At 42.8% G+C, this 14,116-nt stretch overlaps 2 protein-coding genes across 2 annotated transcripts in view; both read right to left on the bottom strand.

Moving 5' to 3' along the window:
• Positions 1–12,825, bottom strand: part of LOC311328772 (E3 ubiquitin-protein ligase NEDD4-like) — a gene marked incomplete at both ends in the record, with an annotated part of 37,770 nt that extends 24,945 nt beyond the window's left edge. Inside the window, one exon of the mRNA XM_084462685.1 lies at positions 12,817–12,825. Within this exon, the coding sequence (XP_084318811.1) occupies positions 12,817–12,825 (9 nt within the window). The remainder of the gene's footprint in view (positions 1–12,816) is intronic.
• LOC311328767 (isobutyryl-CoA dehydrogenase, mitochondrial-like) overlaps positions 1–14,116 on the bottom strand; it is a gene marked incomplete at its 5' end in the record, with an annotated part of 80,069 nt that overhangs the window by 42,293 nt on the left and 23,660 nt on the right. The window lies entirely within an intron of this gene.

Raw genomic sequence — 14,116 nt, 5'->3', positions numbered from 1 at the left:
GGCCGGTATAAATAAATAAAAACATACACGATATTTTGTTATTTGAATGATCTTGAATATATATATATATTCAAGATCATTCAAATAACAAAATATTGTGTATGTTTTTTCATTTATAATTTAACAATAGGGGGTGCAACAGAACACAATTTTAGGGAAAGTCATTGACAGGCGGACTTCAATGTTTTATATATATAAAATATAGTTATGTGCAAATGAAAACCCACAATCGTCCTATGGACCTTACCCCGATTTTGGAAATCAGATAAAGGCGTTCACAAGACCATTTCAATAATCGCATTATTACAATTATCGGTTGATGTCTCACTGTCAAACCTGCCGCTATATGCACAAGATAGTTAATGTCCGGATATGATTGGCAATGAGTGATCTTTACTCATGGCGACTATTTCAATTTTGTATGGATCCACACCTCCGATCAAGCTTATTTTGTCTTTGTATCGTGCTGAAGCCATATAGCCTACTGCGCTCAGACTTGGCTACATTAGCTGGTGCCCTGTCTTCAAATTTACTTCCGGGGTTTACGAGTAGCCTACCAGTTGAATGCGTTCCAGAAACAAAACGCAAAACCCTCACGTTCACCACATCTTTACTAACAAATATATTTACAATACTGTTATTTTGCGCATTTGACTTAACAGACACCACGTCTTGACCCGACGTCAGTTGCCGAGATAGATAGGCTACTGTAGGCCTAGATATATTATAGGTGTTCGTAATAATTAAATTACATCGAGATGGATAAAACATGTGTTTGAGAACAAGGTAATAATAACAATTAAACGTTATTTGTATAGCCCCTTTCATACAGATACCTTCAGCTCAAAGTGCTTTACAACAGAGCATTTAAATTAAAGAATTTGAAATTTAATGATGCTTCATTCGTAGACTATAGGAGAAAAACACTGAGCCCAGCCTGCTAAATCTACTCAAAGACGCCACCTGGCGGTGGTGCATCACTAAAACGAAATAACACCCGTCTGAAATCCCACGAGATTTCCAACGGGATTTCCCTGCCAAATACCGCGACGTGAAATGCTGCAGCAAGTTACATTTCTAACTTCCAACATCTGTAGGATGTGGAACGAGAGGATCTTGAGGGGGAGTCGAAACCTCCAACCCCTCCGGAGCCCGATGGGGAATCTCGACCCCCAACCCCCCCTCCACCTGGTTATCGACCTCCAACCCCATATCCATTCCCACGTCTCCGCCAAGTAAGTTACTTTGTGCAGGTATAAGATAAGATACACTTCATCTTGGAATAATTATTTTCATCATGCTATTTGGCCATATATTGGAAACCATGAGTGTTTAGTCACTTCCAAAGTCTCTATATATTGATTATACTGTATGGGGAATAGAGTATCTACTATAATAAGCTTGGCACTGCTTTTAAGACAAGTGTTATCTGACTGTAAAGCTTTTATTCACTTTTGTGAGTTTGAAGCTTAAGATTTTTCTCTTTTATTTTCCCTCCAGGCTCACAGCAGTTGCTGCAACATTGTTTAATTAGAAATTTGCAGTGTCTTTTTGAGTTATTGAGTTGGATGGATGGATGGATATTGAGTTATTTTGTTAATAAAGTTAAAGTTAATTGCTTATTGTGTTCTATTATTTATTTGTCTAGGGTTAGGGTCAGGGTTAGGGTTAGGGTTAGGGTTAGGGTTAGGGTTAGGGTTAGGGTGAGTGTACGGGTCAATATCTCCAAAGTGCAAGGTCATAGCCTCTCCCAACCACCACCTACCCCCACTAATTCCTAGGCTAGCTTTCAAATGAAACCATCCGTGAAGCTCTACGACGTTCCGTTAATTTTGCCCATTTTCTGGCAAACGGTTATAACCAAAGTTATAACCGTCTGCCAGATAGGCTATATCTCCAGTGTAGAAGTTGGTAGCTACTCAGAACCACCACCTACCCCCACTAATTCCTAGGCTAGCTTTCAAATGAAACCATCCGTGAAGCTCTACGACGTTTCATTAATTTTAACATGTAAACCTATGGCGGTTGTACACCGACCTGTGGCGGCTGTACATGGCTGTTACTCCAAAATGGATGGGGCTAGAAGGCTCATAATGTAACCTCAGCATCCACTTGCCATAAGGGACAAGCCCCCTGAATAGCGGAATGATTGGATGAAGTTTGGTTTTTGCCTCTCTGCATCTTTAAGATAATTATGGGTCAATATCTCCAACGTGTCTTGGGGTAGGATGCTAATAATGTAACCTCAGCATTCACTTGCCATAAGGGACAAGCCCCCTGAATAGCGGAATGATTGGATGAAGTTTGATTTTTGCCTCTCTGCAGCTTTAAGATAATTATGGGTCAATATCTCCAACGTGTCTTGGGGTAGGATGCTCATAATGTAACCTCAGCATCCACTTGCCATAAGGGACAAGCCCCCTGAATAGCGGAATGATTGGATGAAGTTTGATTTTTGCCTCTCTGCAGCTTTAAGATAATTATGGGTCAATATCTCCAACGTGTCTTGGGGTAGGAGGCTAATAATGTAACCTCAGCATCCACTTGCCATAAGGGACAAGCCCTCCGAATAGCGGAATGATTGGATGAAGTTTGATTTTTGCCTCTCTGCAGCTTTAAGATAATTATGGGTCAATATCTCCAACGTGTCTTGGGGTAGGAGGCTAATAATGTAACCTCAGCATCCACTTGCCATAAGGGACAAGCCCTCCGAATAGCGGAATGATTGGATGAAGTTTGATTTTTGCCTCTCTGCAGCTTTAAGATAATTATGGGTCAATATCTCCAACGTGTCTTGGGGTAGGAGGCTCATAATGTAACCTCAGCATCCACTTGCCATAAGGGACAAGCCCCCTGAATAGCGGAATGATTGGATGAAGTTTGATTTTTGCCTCTCTGCAGCTTTAAGATAATTATGGGTCAATATCTCCAACGTTTCTTGGGGTAGGATGCTCATAATGTAACCTCAGCATCCACTTGCTATAAGGGACAAGCCCCCTGAATAGCGGAATGATTGGATGAAGTTTGATTTTTGCCTCTCTGCAGCTTTAAGATAATTATGGGTCAATATCTCCAACGTGTCTTGGGGTAGGATGCTCATAATGTAACCTCAGCATCCACTTGCCATAAGGGACAAGCCCCCTGAATAGCGGAATGATTGGATGAAGTTTGATTTTTGCCTCTCTGCAGCTTTAAGATAATTATGGGTCAATATCTCCAACGTGTCTTGGGGTAGGATGCTCATAATGTAACCTCAGCATCCACTTGCCATAAGGGACAAGCCCCCTGAATAGCGGAATGATTGGATGAAGTTTGATTTTTGCCTCTCTGCAGCTTTAAGATAATTATGGGTCAATATCTCCAACGTGTCTTGGGGTAGGATGCTCATAATGTAACCTCAGCATCCACTTGCCATAAGGGACAAGCCCCCTGAATAGCGGAATGATTGGATGAAGTTTGATTTTTGCCTCTCTGCATCTTTAAGATAATTATGGGTCAATATCTCCAACGTGTCTTGGGGTAGGATGCTCATAATGTAACCTCAGCATCCACTTGCCATAAGGGACAAGCCCCCTGAATAGCGGAATGATTGGATGAAGTTTGATTTTTGCCTCTCTGCAGCTTTAAGATAATTATGGGTCAATATCTCCAACGTGTCTTGGGGTAGGAGGCTAATAATGTAACCTCAGCATCCACTTGCCATAAGGGACAAGCCCTCCGAATAGCGGAATGATTGGATGAAGTTTGATTTTTGCCTCTCTGCAGCTTTAAGATAATTATGGGTCAATATCTCCAACGTGTCTTGGGGTAGGAGGCTAATAATGTAACCTCAGCATCCACTTGCCATAAGGGACAAGCCCTCCGAATAGCGGAATGATTGGATGAAGTTTGATTTTTGCCTCTCTGCAGCTTTAAGATAATTATGGGTCAATATCTCCAACGTGTCTTGGGGTAGGAGGCTAATAATGTAACCTCAGCATCCACTTGCCACAAGGGACAAGCCCTCCGAATAGTGGAATGATTGGATGAAGTTTGATTTTTGCCTCTCTGCAGCTTTAAGATAATTATGGGTCAATATCTCCAACGTGTCTTGGGGTAGGAGGCTCATAATGTAACCTCAGCATCCACTTGCCATAAGGGACAAGCCCCCTGAATATTGGAATGATTGGATGAAGTTTGATTTTTGCCTCTCTGCATCTTTAAGATAATTATGGGTCAATATCTCCAACGTGTCTTGGGGTAGGATGCTCATAATGTAACCTCAGCATCCACTTGCCATAAGGGACAAGCCCCCTGAATAGCGGAATGATTGGATGAAGTTTGATTTTTGCCTCTCTGCAGCTTTAAGATAATTATGGGTCAATATCTCCAACGTGTCTTGGGGTAGGATGCTCATAATGTAACCTCAGCATCCACTTGCCATAAGGGACAAGCCCCCTGAATAGTGGAATGATTGGATGAAGTTTGATTTTTGCCTCTCTGCAGCTTTAAGATAATTATGGGTCAATATCTCCAACGTGTCTTGGGGTAGGAGGCTCATAATGTAACCTCAGCATCCACTTGCCATAAGGGACAAGCCCCCTGAATAGCGGAATGATTGGATGAAGTTTGATTTTTGCCTCTCTGCAGCTTTAAGATAATTATGGGTCAATATCTCCAACGTGTCTTGGGGTAGGATGCTCATAATGTAACCTCAGCATCCACTTGCCATAAGGGACAAGCCCCCTGAATAGCGGAATGATTGGATGAAGTTTGATTTTTGCCTCTCTGCAGCTTTAAGATAATTATGGGTCAATATCTCCAACGTGTCTTGGGGTAGGATGCTCATAATGTAACCTCAGCATCCACTTGCCATAAGGGACAAGCCCCCTGAATAGCGGAATGATTGGATGAAGTTTGATTTTTGCCTCTCTGCAGCTTTAAGATAATTATGGGTCAATATCTCCAACGTGTCTTGGGGTAGGAGGCTAATAATGTAACCTCAGCATCCACTTGCCATAAGGGACAAGCCCTCCGAATAGCGGAATGATTGGATGAAGTTTGATTTTTGCCTCTCTGCAGCTTTAAGATAATTATGGGTCAATATCTCCAACGTGTCTTGGGGTAGGATGCTCATAATGTAACCTCAGCATCCACTTGCCATAAGGGACAAGCCCCCTGAATAGTGGAATGATTGGATGAAGTTTGATTTTTGCCTCTCTGCAGCTTTAAGATAATTATGGGTCAATATCTCCAACGTGTCTTGGGGTAGGAGGCTCATAATGTAACCTCAGCATCCACTTGCCATAAGGGACAAGCCCCCTGAATAGCGGAATGATTGGATGAAGTTTGATTTTTGCCTCTCTGCAGCTTTAAGATAATTATGGGTCAATATCTCCAACGTGTCTTGGGGTAGGATGCTCATAATGTAACCTCAGCATCCACTTGCCATAAGGGACAAGCCCCCTGAATAGCGGAATGATTGGATGAAGTTTGATTTTTGCCTCTCTGCAGCTTTAAGATAATTATGGGTCAATATCTCCAACGTGTCTTGGGGTAGGATGCTCATAATGTAACCTCAGCATCCACTTGCCATAAGGGACAAGCCCCCTGAATAGCGGAATGATTGGATGAAGTTTGATTTTTGCCTCTCTGCAGCTTTAAGATAATTATGGGTCAATATCTCCAACGTGTCTTGGGGTAGGAGGCTAATAATGTAACCTCAGCATCCACTTGCCATAAGGGACAAGCCCTCCGAATAGCGGAATGATTGGATGAAGTTTGATTTTTGCCTCTCTGCAGCTTTAAGATAATTATGGGTCAATATCTCCAACGTGTCTTGGGGTAGGAGGCTAATAATGTAACCTCAGCATCCACTTGCCATAAGGGACAAGCCCTCCGAATAGCGGAATGATTGGATGAAGTTTGATTTTTGCCTCTCTGCAGCTTTAAGATAATTATGGGTCAATATCTCCAACGTGTCTTGGGGTAGGAGGCTAATAATGTAACCTCAGCATCCACTTGCCACAAGGGACAAGCCCTCCGAATAGTGGAATGATTGGATGAAGTTTGATTTTTGCCTCTCTGCAGCTTTAAGATAATTATGGGTCAATATCTCCAACGTGTCTTGGGGTAGGAGGCTCATAATGTAACCTCAGCATCCACTTGCCATAAGGGACAAGCCCCCTGAATATTGGAATGATTGGATGAAGTTTGATTTTTGCCTCTCTGCATCTTTAAGATAATTATGGGTCAATATCTCCAACGTGTCTTGGGGTAGGATGCTCATAATGTAACCTCAGCATCCACTTGCCATAAGGGACAAGCCCCCTGAATAGCGGAATGATTGGATGAAGTTTGATTTTTGCCTCTCTGCATCTTTAAGATAATTATGGGTCAATATCTCCAACGTGTCTTGGGGTAGGATGCTCATAATGTAACCTCAGCATCCACTTGCCATAAGGGACAAGCCCCCTGAATAGCGGAATGATTGGATGAAGTTTGATTTTTGCCTCTCTGCATCTTTAAGATAATTATGGGTCAATATCTCCAACGTGTCTTGGGGTAGGATGCTCATAATGTAACCTCAGCATCCACTTGCCATAAGGGACAAGCCCCCTGAATAGCGGAATGATTGGATGAAGTTTGATTTTTGCCTCTCTGCAGCTTTAAGATAATTATGGGTCAATATCTCCAACGTGTCTTGGGGTAGGATGCTCATAATGTAACCTCAGCATCCACTTGCCATAAGGGACAAGCCCCCTGAATAGTGGAATGATTGGATGAAGTTTGATTTTTGCCTCTCTGCAGCTTTAAGATAATTATGGGTCAATATCTCCAACGTGTCTTGGGGTAGGAGGCTCATAATGTAACCTCAGCATCCACTTGCCATAAGGGACAAGCCCCCTGAATAGCGGAATGATTGGATGAAGTTTGATTTTTGCCTCTCTGCAGCTTTAAGATAATTATGGGTCAATATCTCCAACGTGTCTTGGGGTAGGATGCTCATAATGTAACCTCAGCATCCACTTGCCATAAGGGACAAGCCCCCTGAATAGCGGAATGATTGGATGAAGTTTGATTTTTGCCTCTCTGCAGCTTTAAGATAATTATGGGTCAATATCTCCAACGTGTCTTGGGGTAGGATGCTCATAATGTAACCTCAGCATCCACTTGCCATAAGGGACAAGCCCCCTGAATAGCGGAATGATTGGATGAAGTTTGATTTTTGCCTCTCTGCAGCTTTAAGATAATTATGGGTCAATATCTCCAACGTGTCTTGGACAGGAGGCTAATAATGTAACCTCAGCATCCACTTGCCATAAGGGACAAGCCCTCCGAATAGCGGAATGATTGGATGAAGTTTGATTTTTGCCTCTCTGCAGCTTTAAGATAATTATGGGTCAATATCTCCAACGTGTCTTGGGGTAGGAGGCTAATAATGTAACCTCAGCATCCACTTGCCATAAGGGACAAGCCCTCCGAATAGCGGAATGATTGGATGAAGTTTGATTTTTGCCTCTCTGCAGCTTTAAGATAATTATGGGTCAATATCTCCAACGTGTCTTGGGGTAGGAGGCTAATAATGTAACCTCAGCATCCACTTGCCACAAGGGACAAGCCCTCCGAATAGTGGAATGATTGGATGAAGTTTGATTTTTGCCTCTCTGCAGCTTTAAGATAATTATGGGTCAATATCTCCAACGTGTCTTGGGGTAGGAGGCTCATAATGTAACCTCAGCATCCACTTGCCATAAGGGACAAGCCCCCTGAATATTGGAATGATTGGATGAAGTTTGATTTTTGCCTCTCTGCATCTTTAAGATAATTATGGGTCAATATCTCCAACGTGTCTTGGGGTAGGATGCTCATAATGTAACCTCAGCATCCACTTGCCATAAGGGACAAGCCCCCTGAATAGCGGAATGATTGGATGAAGTTTGATTTTTGCCTCTCTGCATCTTTAAGATAATTATGGGTCAATATCTCCAACGTGTCTTGGGGTAGGATGCTCATAATGTAACCTCAGCATCCACTTGCCATAAGGGACAAGCCCCCTGAATAGCGGAATGATTGGATGAAGTTTGATTTTTGCCTCTCTGCAGCTTTAAGATAATTATGGGTCAATATCTCCAACGTGTCTTGGGGTAGGATGCTCATAATGTAACCTCAGCATCCACTTGCCATAAGGGACAAGCCCCCTGAATAGTGGAATGATTGGATGAAGTTTGATTTTTGCCTCTCTGCAGCTTTAAGATAATTATGGGTCAATATCTCCAACGTGTCTTGGGGTAGGAGGCTCATAATGTAACCTCAGCATCCACTTGCCATAAGGGACAAGCCCCCTGAATAGCGGAATGATTGGATAAAGTTTGATTTTTGCCTCTCTGCATCTTTAAGATAATTATGGGTCAATATCTCCAACGTGTCTTGGGGTAGGATGCTCATAATGTAACCTCAGCATCCACTTGCCATAAGGGACAAGCCCCCTGAATAGCAGAATGATTGGATGAAGTTTGATTTTTGCCTCTCTGCAGCTTTAAGATAATTATGGGTCAATATCTCCAACGTGTCTTGGGGTAGGATGCTCATAATGTAACCTCAGCATCCACTTGCCATAAGGGACAAGCCCCCTGAATAGCGGAATGATTGGATGAAGTTTGATTTTTGCCTCTCTGCAGCTTTAAGATAATTATGGGTCAATATCTCCAACGTGTCTTGGGGTAGGAGGCTAATAATGTAACCTCAGCATCCACTTGCCATAAGGGACAAGCCCTCCGAATAGCGGAATGATTGGATGAAGTTTGATTTTTGCCTCTCTGCAGCTTTAAGATAATTATGGGTCAATATCTCCAACGTGTCTTGGGGTAGGAGGCTAATAATGTAACCTCAGCATCCACTTGCCATAAGGGACAAGCCCTCCGAATAGCGGAATGATTGGATGAAGTTTGATTTTTGCCTCTCTGCAGCTTTAAGATAATTATGGGTCAATATCTCCAACGTGTCTTGGGGTAGGAGGCTAATAATGTAACCTCAGCATCCACTTGCCATAAGGGACAAGCCCTCCGAATAGCGGAATGATTGGATGAAGTTTGATTTTTGCCTCTCTGCAGCTTTAAGATAATTATGGGTCAATATCTCCAACGTGTCTTGGGGTAGGAGGCTAATAATGTAACCTCAGCATCCACTTGCCACAAGGGACAAGCCCTCCGAATAGTGGAATGATTGGATGAAGTTTGATTTTTGCCTCTCTGCAGCTTTAAGATAATTATGGGTCAATATCTCCAACGTGTCTTGGGGTAGGAGGCTCATAATGTAACCTCAGCATCCACTTGCCATAAGGGACAAGCCCCCTGAATATTGGAATGATTGGATGAAGTTTGATTTTTGCCTCTCTGCATCTTTAAGATAATTATGGGTCAATATCTCCAACGTGTCTTGGGGTAGGATGCTCATAATGTAACCTCAGCATCCACTTGCCATAAGGGACAAGCCCCCTGAATAGCGGAATGATTGGATGAAGTTTGATTTTTGCCTCTCTGCATCTTTAAGATAATTATGGGTCAATATCTCCAACGTGTCTTGGGGTAGGATGCTCATAATGTAACCTCAGCATCCACTTGCCATAAGGGACAAGCCCCCTGAATAGCGGAATGATTGGATGAAGTTTGATTTTTGCCTCTCTGCAGCTTTAAGATAATTATGGGTCAATATCTCCAACGTGTCTTGGGGTAGGATGCTCATAATGTAACCTCAGCATCCACTTGCCATAAGGGACAAGCCCCCTGAATAGTGGAATGATTGGATGAAGTTTGATTTTTGCCTCTCTGCAGCTTTAAGATAATTATGGGTCAATATCTCCAACGTGTCTTGGGGTAGGAGGCTCATAATGTAACCTCAGCATCCACTTGCCATAAGGGACAAGCCCCCTGAATAGCGGAATGATTGGATGAAGTTTGATTTTTGCCTCTCTGCATCTTTAAGATAATTATGGGTCAATATCTCCAACGTGTCTTGGGGTAGGATGCTCATAATGTAACCTCAGCATCCACTTGCCATAAGGGACAAGCCCCCTGAATAGCAGAATGATTGGATGAAGTTTGATTTTTGCCTCTCTGCAGCTTTAAGATAATTATGGGTCAATATCTCCAACGTGTCTTGGGGTAGGATGCTCATAATGTAACCTCAGCATCCACTTGCCATAAGGGACAAGCCCCCTGAATAGCGGAATGATTGGATGAAGTTTGATTTTTGCCTCTCTGCAGCTTTAAGATAATTATGGGTCAATATCTCCAACGTGTCTTGGGGTAGGAGGCTAATAATGTAACCTCAGCATCCACTTGCCATAAGGGACAAGCCCTCCGAATAGCGGAATGATTGGATGAAGTTTGATTTTTGCCTCTCTGCAGCTTTAAGATAATTATGGGTCAATATCTCCAACGTGTCTTGGGGTAGGAGGCTAATAATGTAACCTCAGCATCCACTTGCCATAAGGGACAAGCCCTCCGAATAGCGGAATGATTGGATGAAGTTTGATTTTTGCCTCTCTGCAGCTTTAAGATAATTATGGGTCAATATCTCCAACGTGTCTTGGGGTAGGAGGCTCATAATGTAACCTCAGCATCCACTTGCCATAAGGGACAAGCCAACCGAATAGCGGAATGATTGGATGAAGTTTGATTTTTGCCTCTCTGCAGCTTTAAGATAATTATGGGTCAATATCTCCAACGTGTCTTGGGGTAGGATGCTCATAATGTAACCTCAGCATCCACTTGCCATAAGGGACAAGCCCTCCGAATAGCGGAATGATTGGATGAAGTTAGATTTTTGCCTCTCTGCAGCTTTAAGATGATTATGGGTCAATATCTCCAACGTGTCTTGGGGTAGGATGCTCATAATGTAACCTCAGCATCCACTTGCCATAAGGGACAAGCCCCCTGAATAGCGGAATGATTGGATGAATTTGAATTTTAGCCTCTGCAGCTTTAAACTAATTTTGCTAAAAAATTCGAATTGCAGAGGTCCAATCAACACATGACCTCTCTAGCTGGTCTTGGGGCATGCTAATACCCCCACACACCAAGGCACAATACTCTACTTTGATAGGAAATGTAAAAAATGTGCAATTTGTGAAAGATTCCCAAATGTCAAAAGAGTCCCAAATGGGGATTCCCCAATGTCAAAAGAGTCCCATATGTACGCCCCCCCTGCGAGTCCCAAGTGTCAGAAAGAGACCCCAATGTCACCATTCAAATCCAATAGGGATTCCCAAATGTACAGTATGTTTTATTCATAATTGCAAAGGTCCAATCAACACAGGACCTCTCTAGCTGGTCTTGGGGCATGCTAAGACCCCCACACACCAAGGCACAAGACTGTACTTTGATAGGAAATGTCAAAAATGGGATGCCCATTTGGGAATCTTTTTTGATTCCCAAATGGGACAGTATGGTTCTGGTACTTGCAAAGGTGCAATATACTCAGGACCCCTCTAGCTGGTCTTGGGGCATGCTAAGACCCCCACACACCAAGGCACAAGACTGTACTTTGATAGGAAATGTCAAAAATGGGATGCCCATTTGGGAATCTTTTTTGATTCCCAAATGGGACAGTATGGTTCTGGTACGTGCAAAGGTGCAATCAACTCAGGACCCATCTAGCTGGTCTTGGGGCATGCTAAGACCCCTACACACCAAGGCACAATACTCTACTTTGATAGGAAATGTCAAAAATGTGCAATTTGTGAAAGATTCCCAAATGTCAAAAGAGTCCCAAATGGGGATTCCCCAATGTCAAAAGAGTCCCATATGTACGCACCCCCGGCGAGTCCCAAGTGTCAAACGATTCCCCGGTGGGCGGAGGGAATGACAGTTGGTGACCTTTTCATGTTTCTGAACATATTCATGGCTTCATGACCCTTTTACTAAAGCTAGACACTTGCAACCACTTGTATGTTAAAGTGGACATTACAAACAACGTGTGATCCGATTTTTGTGCACATTGGTCAATCTTAAGACCTTCAAAATGAGTTCCAAAGTTTGAATTTTCGAACAGGATTCCCAAATGTCAGTGGTGTACATTTGGGAATCTTTCACGGGTAAATGACACTTTCACTAAAGTTTACCCATAGTCAGAACTGTTAACAGTAAAACCTTTTGATGTGCTGTGGGCTCAATTTTTCATATTTCAAAAATCTGTGAGGACCGTTTGGTAAGGACAGTCTGAAGACACAGTATATCAATTGTTGTGTCAATTGAACTAAAAATGTGGGAGGATATAGGTTTGATAGGTTTTACAGTTTGTGAAAAAATCAGAGTGATGGACTTCAAAATTCCTGCAAGGTCAGAGCATATGAAAGTTTTGTCTCACTTGGGACACATTGACATGGTGGTTTTATTCAGCTTTATTGACCTACAATGCAGGTTGAGGACTTTGGGTATAGTACTGGAGCTATGTGCAAAGTTTGGTGATTTTTTGTCCACGGGAAGCCAGACTTCAGTGGAAGATGGAGAATAATAATAATATAGGCAAATAAAATAGGGTTCCGGCAGCTACGAGAAAGGGGATGATTTAGTGGTTGAAAGAAAGTCAACGTCTGACATTTGGCATTACTTCGGCTAACGAAAGGCTGATGTAACATCAAGCCTGGCGACAGCCAAGGTAGCAATTAGCAAGATTAGAGAAGATGACGAGAACTAATCGGAGGCTCCCACGCCGTGTTTTACATATCGCAATATATATAGCAAAAAAGTGTATTGCTGCAATGTATGTTTTTGTCAATATCGTACAGACCTGGTAGAAAGCATCTAATATCCCTACCGGTCCCGACGAGTGTACCCCTACCATCTTCCAGGACCATCGTCGATGGTCCCCTACCAGATGCGCCCGGCGGCACCCTGGCCAACCAATCCTCCGGCCTACCAGATGCCCCAAGTGACATCTTGGCCAACCGATCCTTCAGCCTACGAGATACGCCGTGCAACACCCTGGCCAACCGATCCACCAGCCACTCCACCCGCCCGGTATGGAAAGCCAGAGTCACTCCTGTGGCTGCTGACCACCGCATGGAGACGCCAGCGGACGCACTATCAAGTGGAAAGCATACATGCCGGCCAAAGCCAGAGTGAAAGTGGTGAAACCCAAAGTACAGACGATGCCCCAGAGCCCAACCAGTCCCGTCGAGATGGAACCGGTGATCGCATTCCATGATTGTATTCTGTAGTTCAAGTTGATGTGATCTAAAGTATTGTATACCACTATAGCCAGGAGACTTGGTCACTATATAACACTGCAGCGAGCAGATTGTATTTTAACTGATGTGTTAAGATTAATGTGTTCTTAATTTACTGATTTCGCACTGAAGTGCTGTTCTGATGTAACATTTTTAAGTGATGCACAAAGGGAGGAGGCGGTGTTTATCTGAATGATACAAGTACTGGGCTGTGGGAGGTATTCTTGCCCCATCATATTATGACCTCATAAGAAGAGTCACTGCTACTTTCTTCACAACTGGATTGTGTTGAATGGAGTTGAATGTTGCTCAGGCTGTCCAGCCATAGAGAAAACTTATGATCTATAACCATGATATTCATATCTATGAGTTGTTGTTTATGTTGAAATGATTAATCATTACAACTGGAAGTTTTAATCACTGAATGTGACTTAATCAGTCACACAGGGGGCTGTTGTGATTTAATTTGATTTAGCTCCCCTGCATTTTAATCATTTCATAATGTTGTCATCATAATCATCATATGGTATGATTGTTTTAGACAGCCACAACACCAAGATGTATCAATAATAAACTGCTCAATAGTAATATCAGAGGGGACAACTAGATGTGGCAAAAATAAACTGCTCAATAGTAATATCAGATATGACCACTAGATGTAGCCATAGGAAACTGATCTGTCAAGATTTATAGATGGTGAGGCTAGCAGCCTAAGCCTGCTGGAATAGTCTGCTCTCCCTGACCGCTTAGATATCCTGATTTCTTCCTGTTAAATTCCCAATTTTCTCCTCTTTTCCCCCCTGATCTGTCAAAAGATTGAATTAATTAATGCTGGCACTGCAGTCTAGTCTACAAAAACAGTCTACGATTGCCCATGTACCGATAGGGTTCCCAACTTTCTCCCTA

Source organism: Borostomias antarcticus, assembly GCF_949987555.1.
Source record: "Borostomias antarcticus genome assembly, contig: scaffold_171, whole genome shotgun sequence".
Classification (NCBI taxonomy): Eukaryota; Metazoa; Chordata; class Actinopteri; order Stomiiformes; family Stomiidae; genus Borostomias; species Borostomias antarcticus.
The sequence above is the reverse complement of the archived record's forward strand: the minus strand, read 5'-3'. Positions and strand labels throughout refer to the sequence as shown.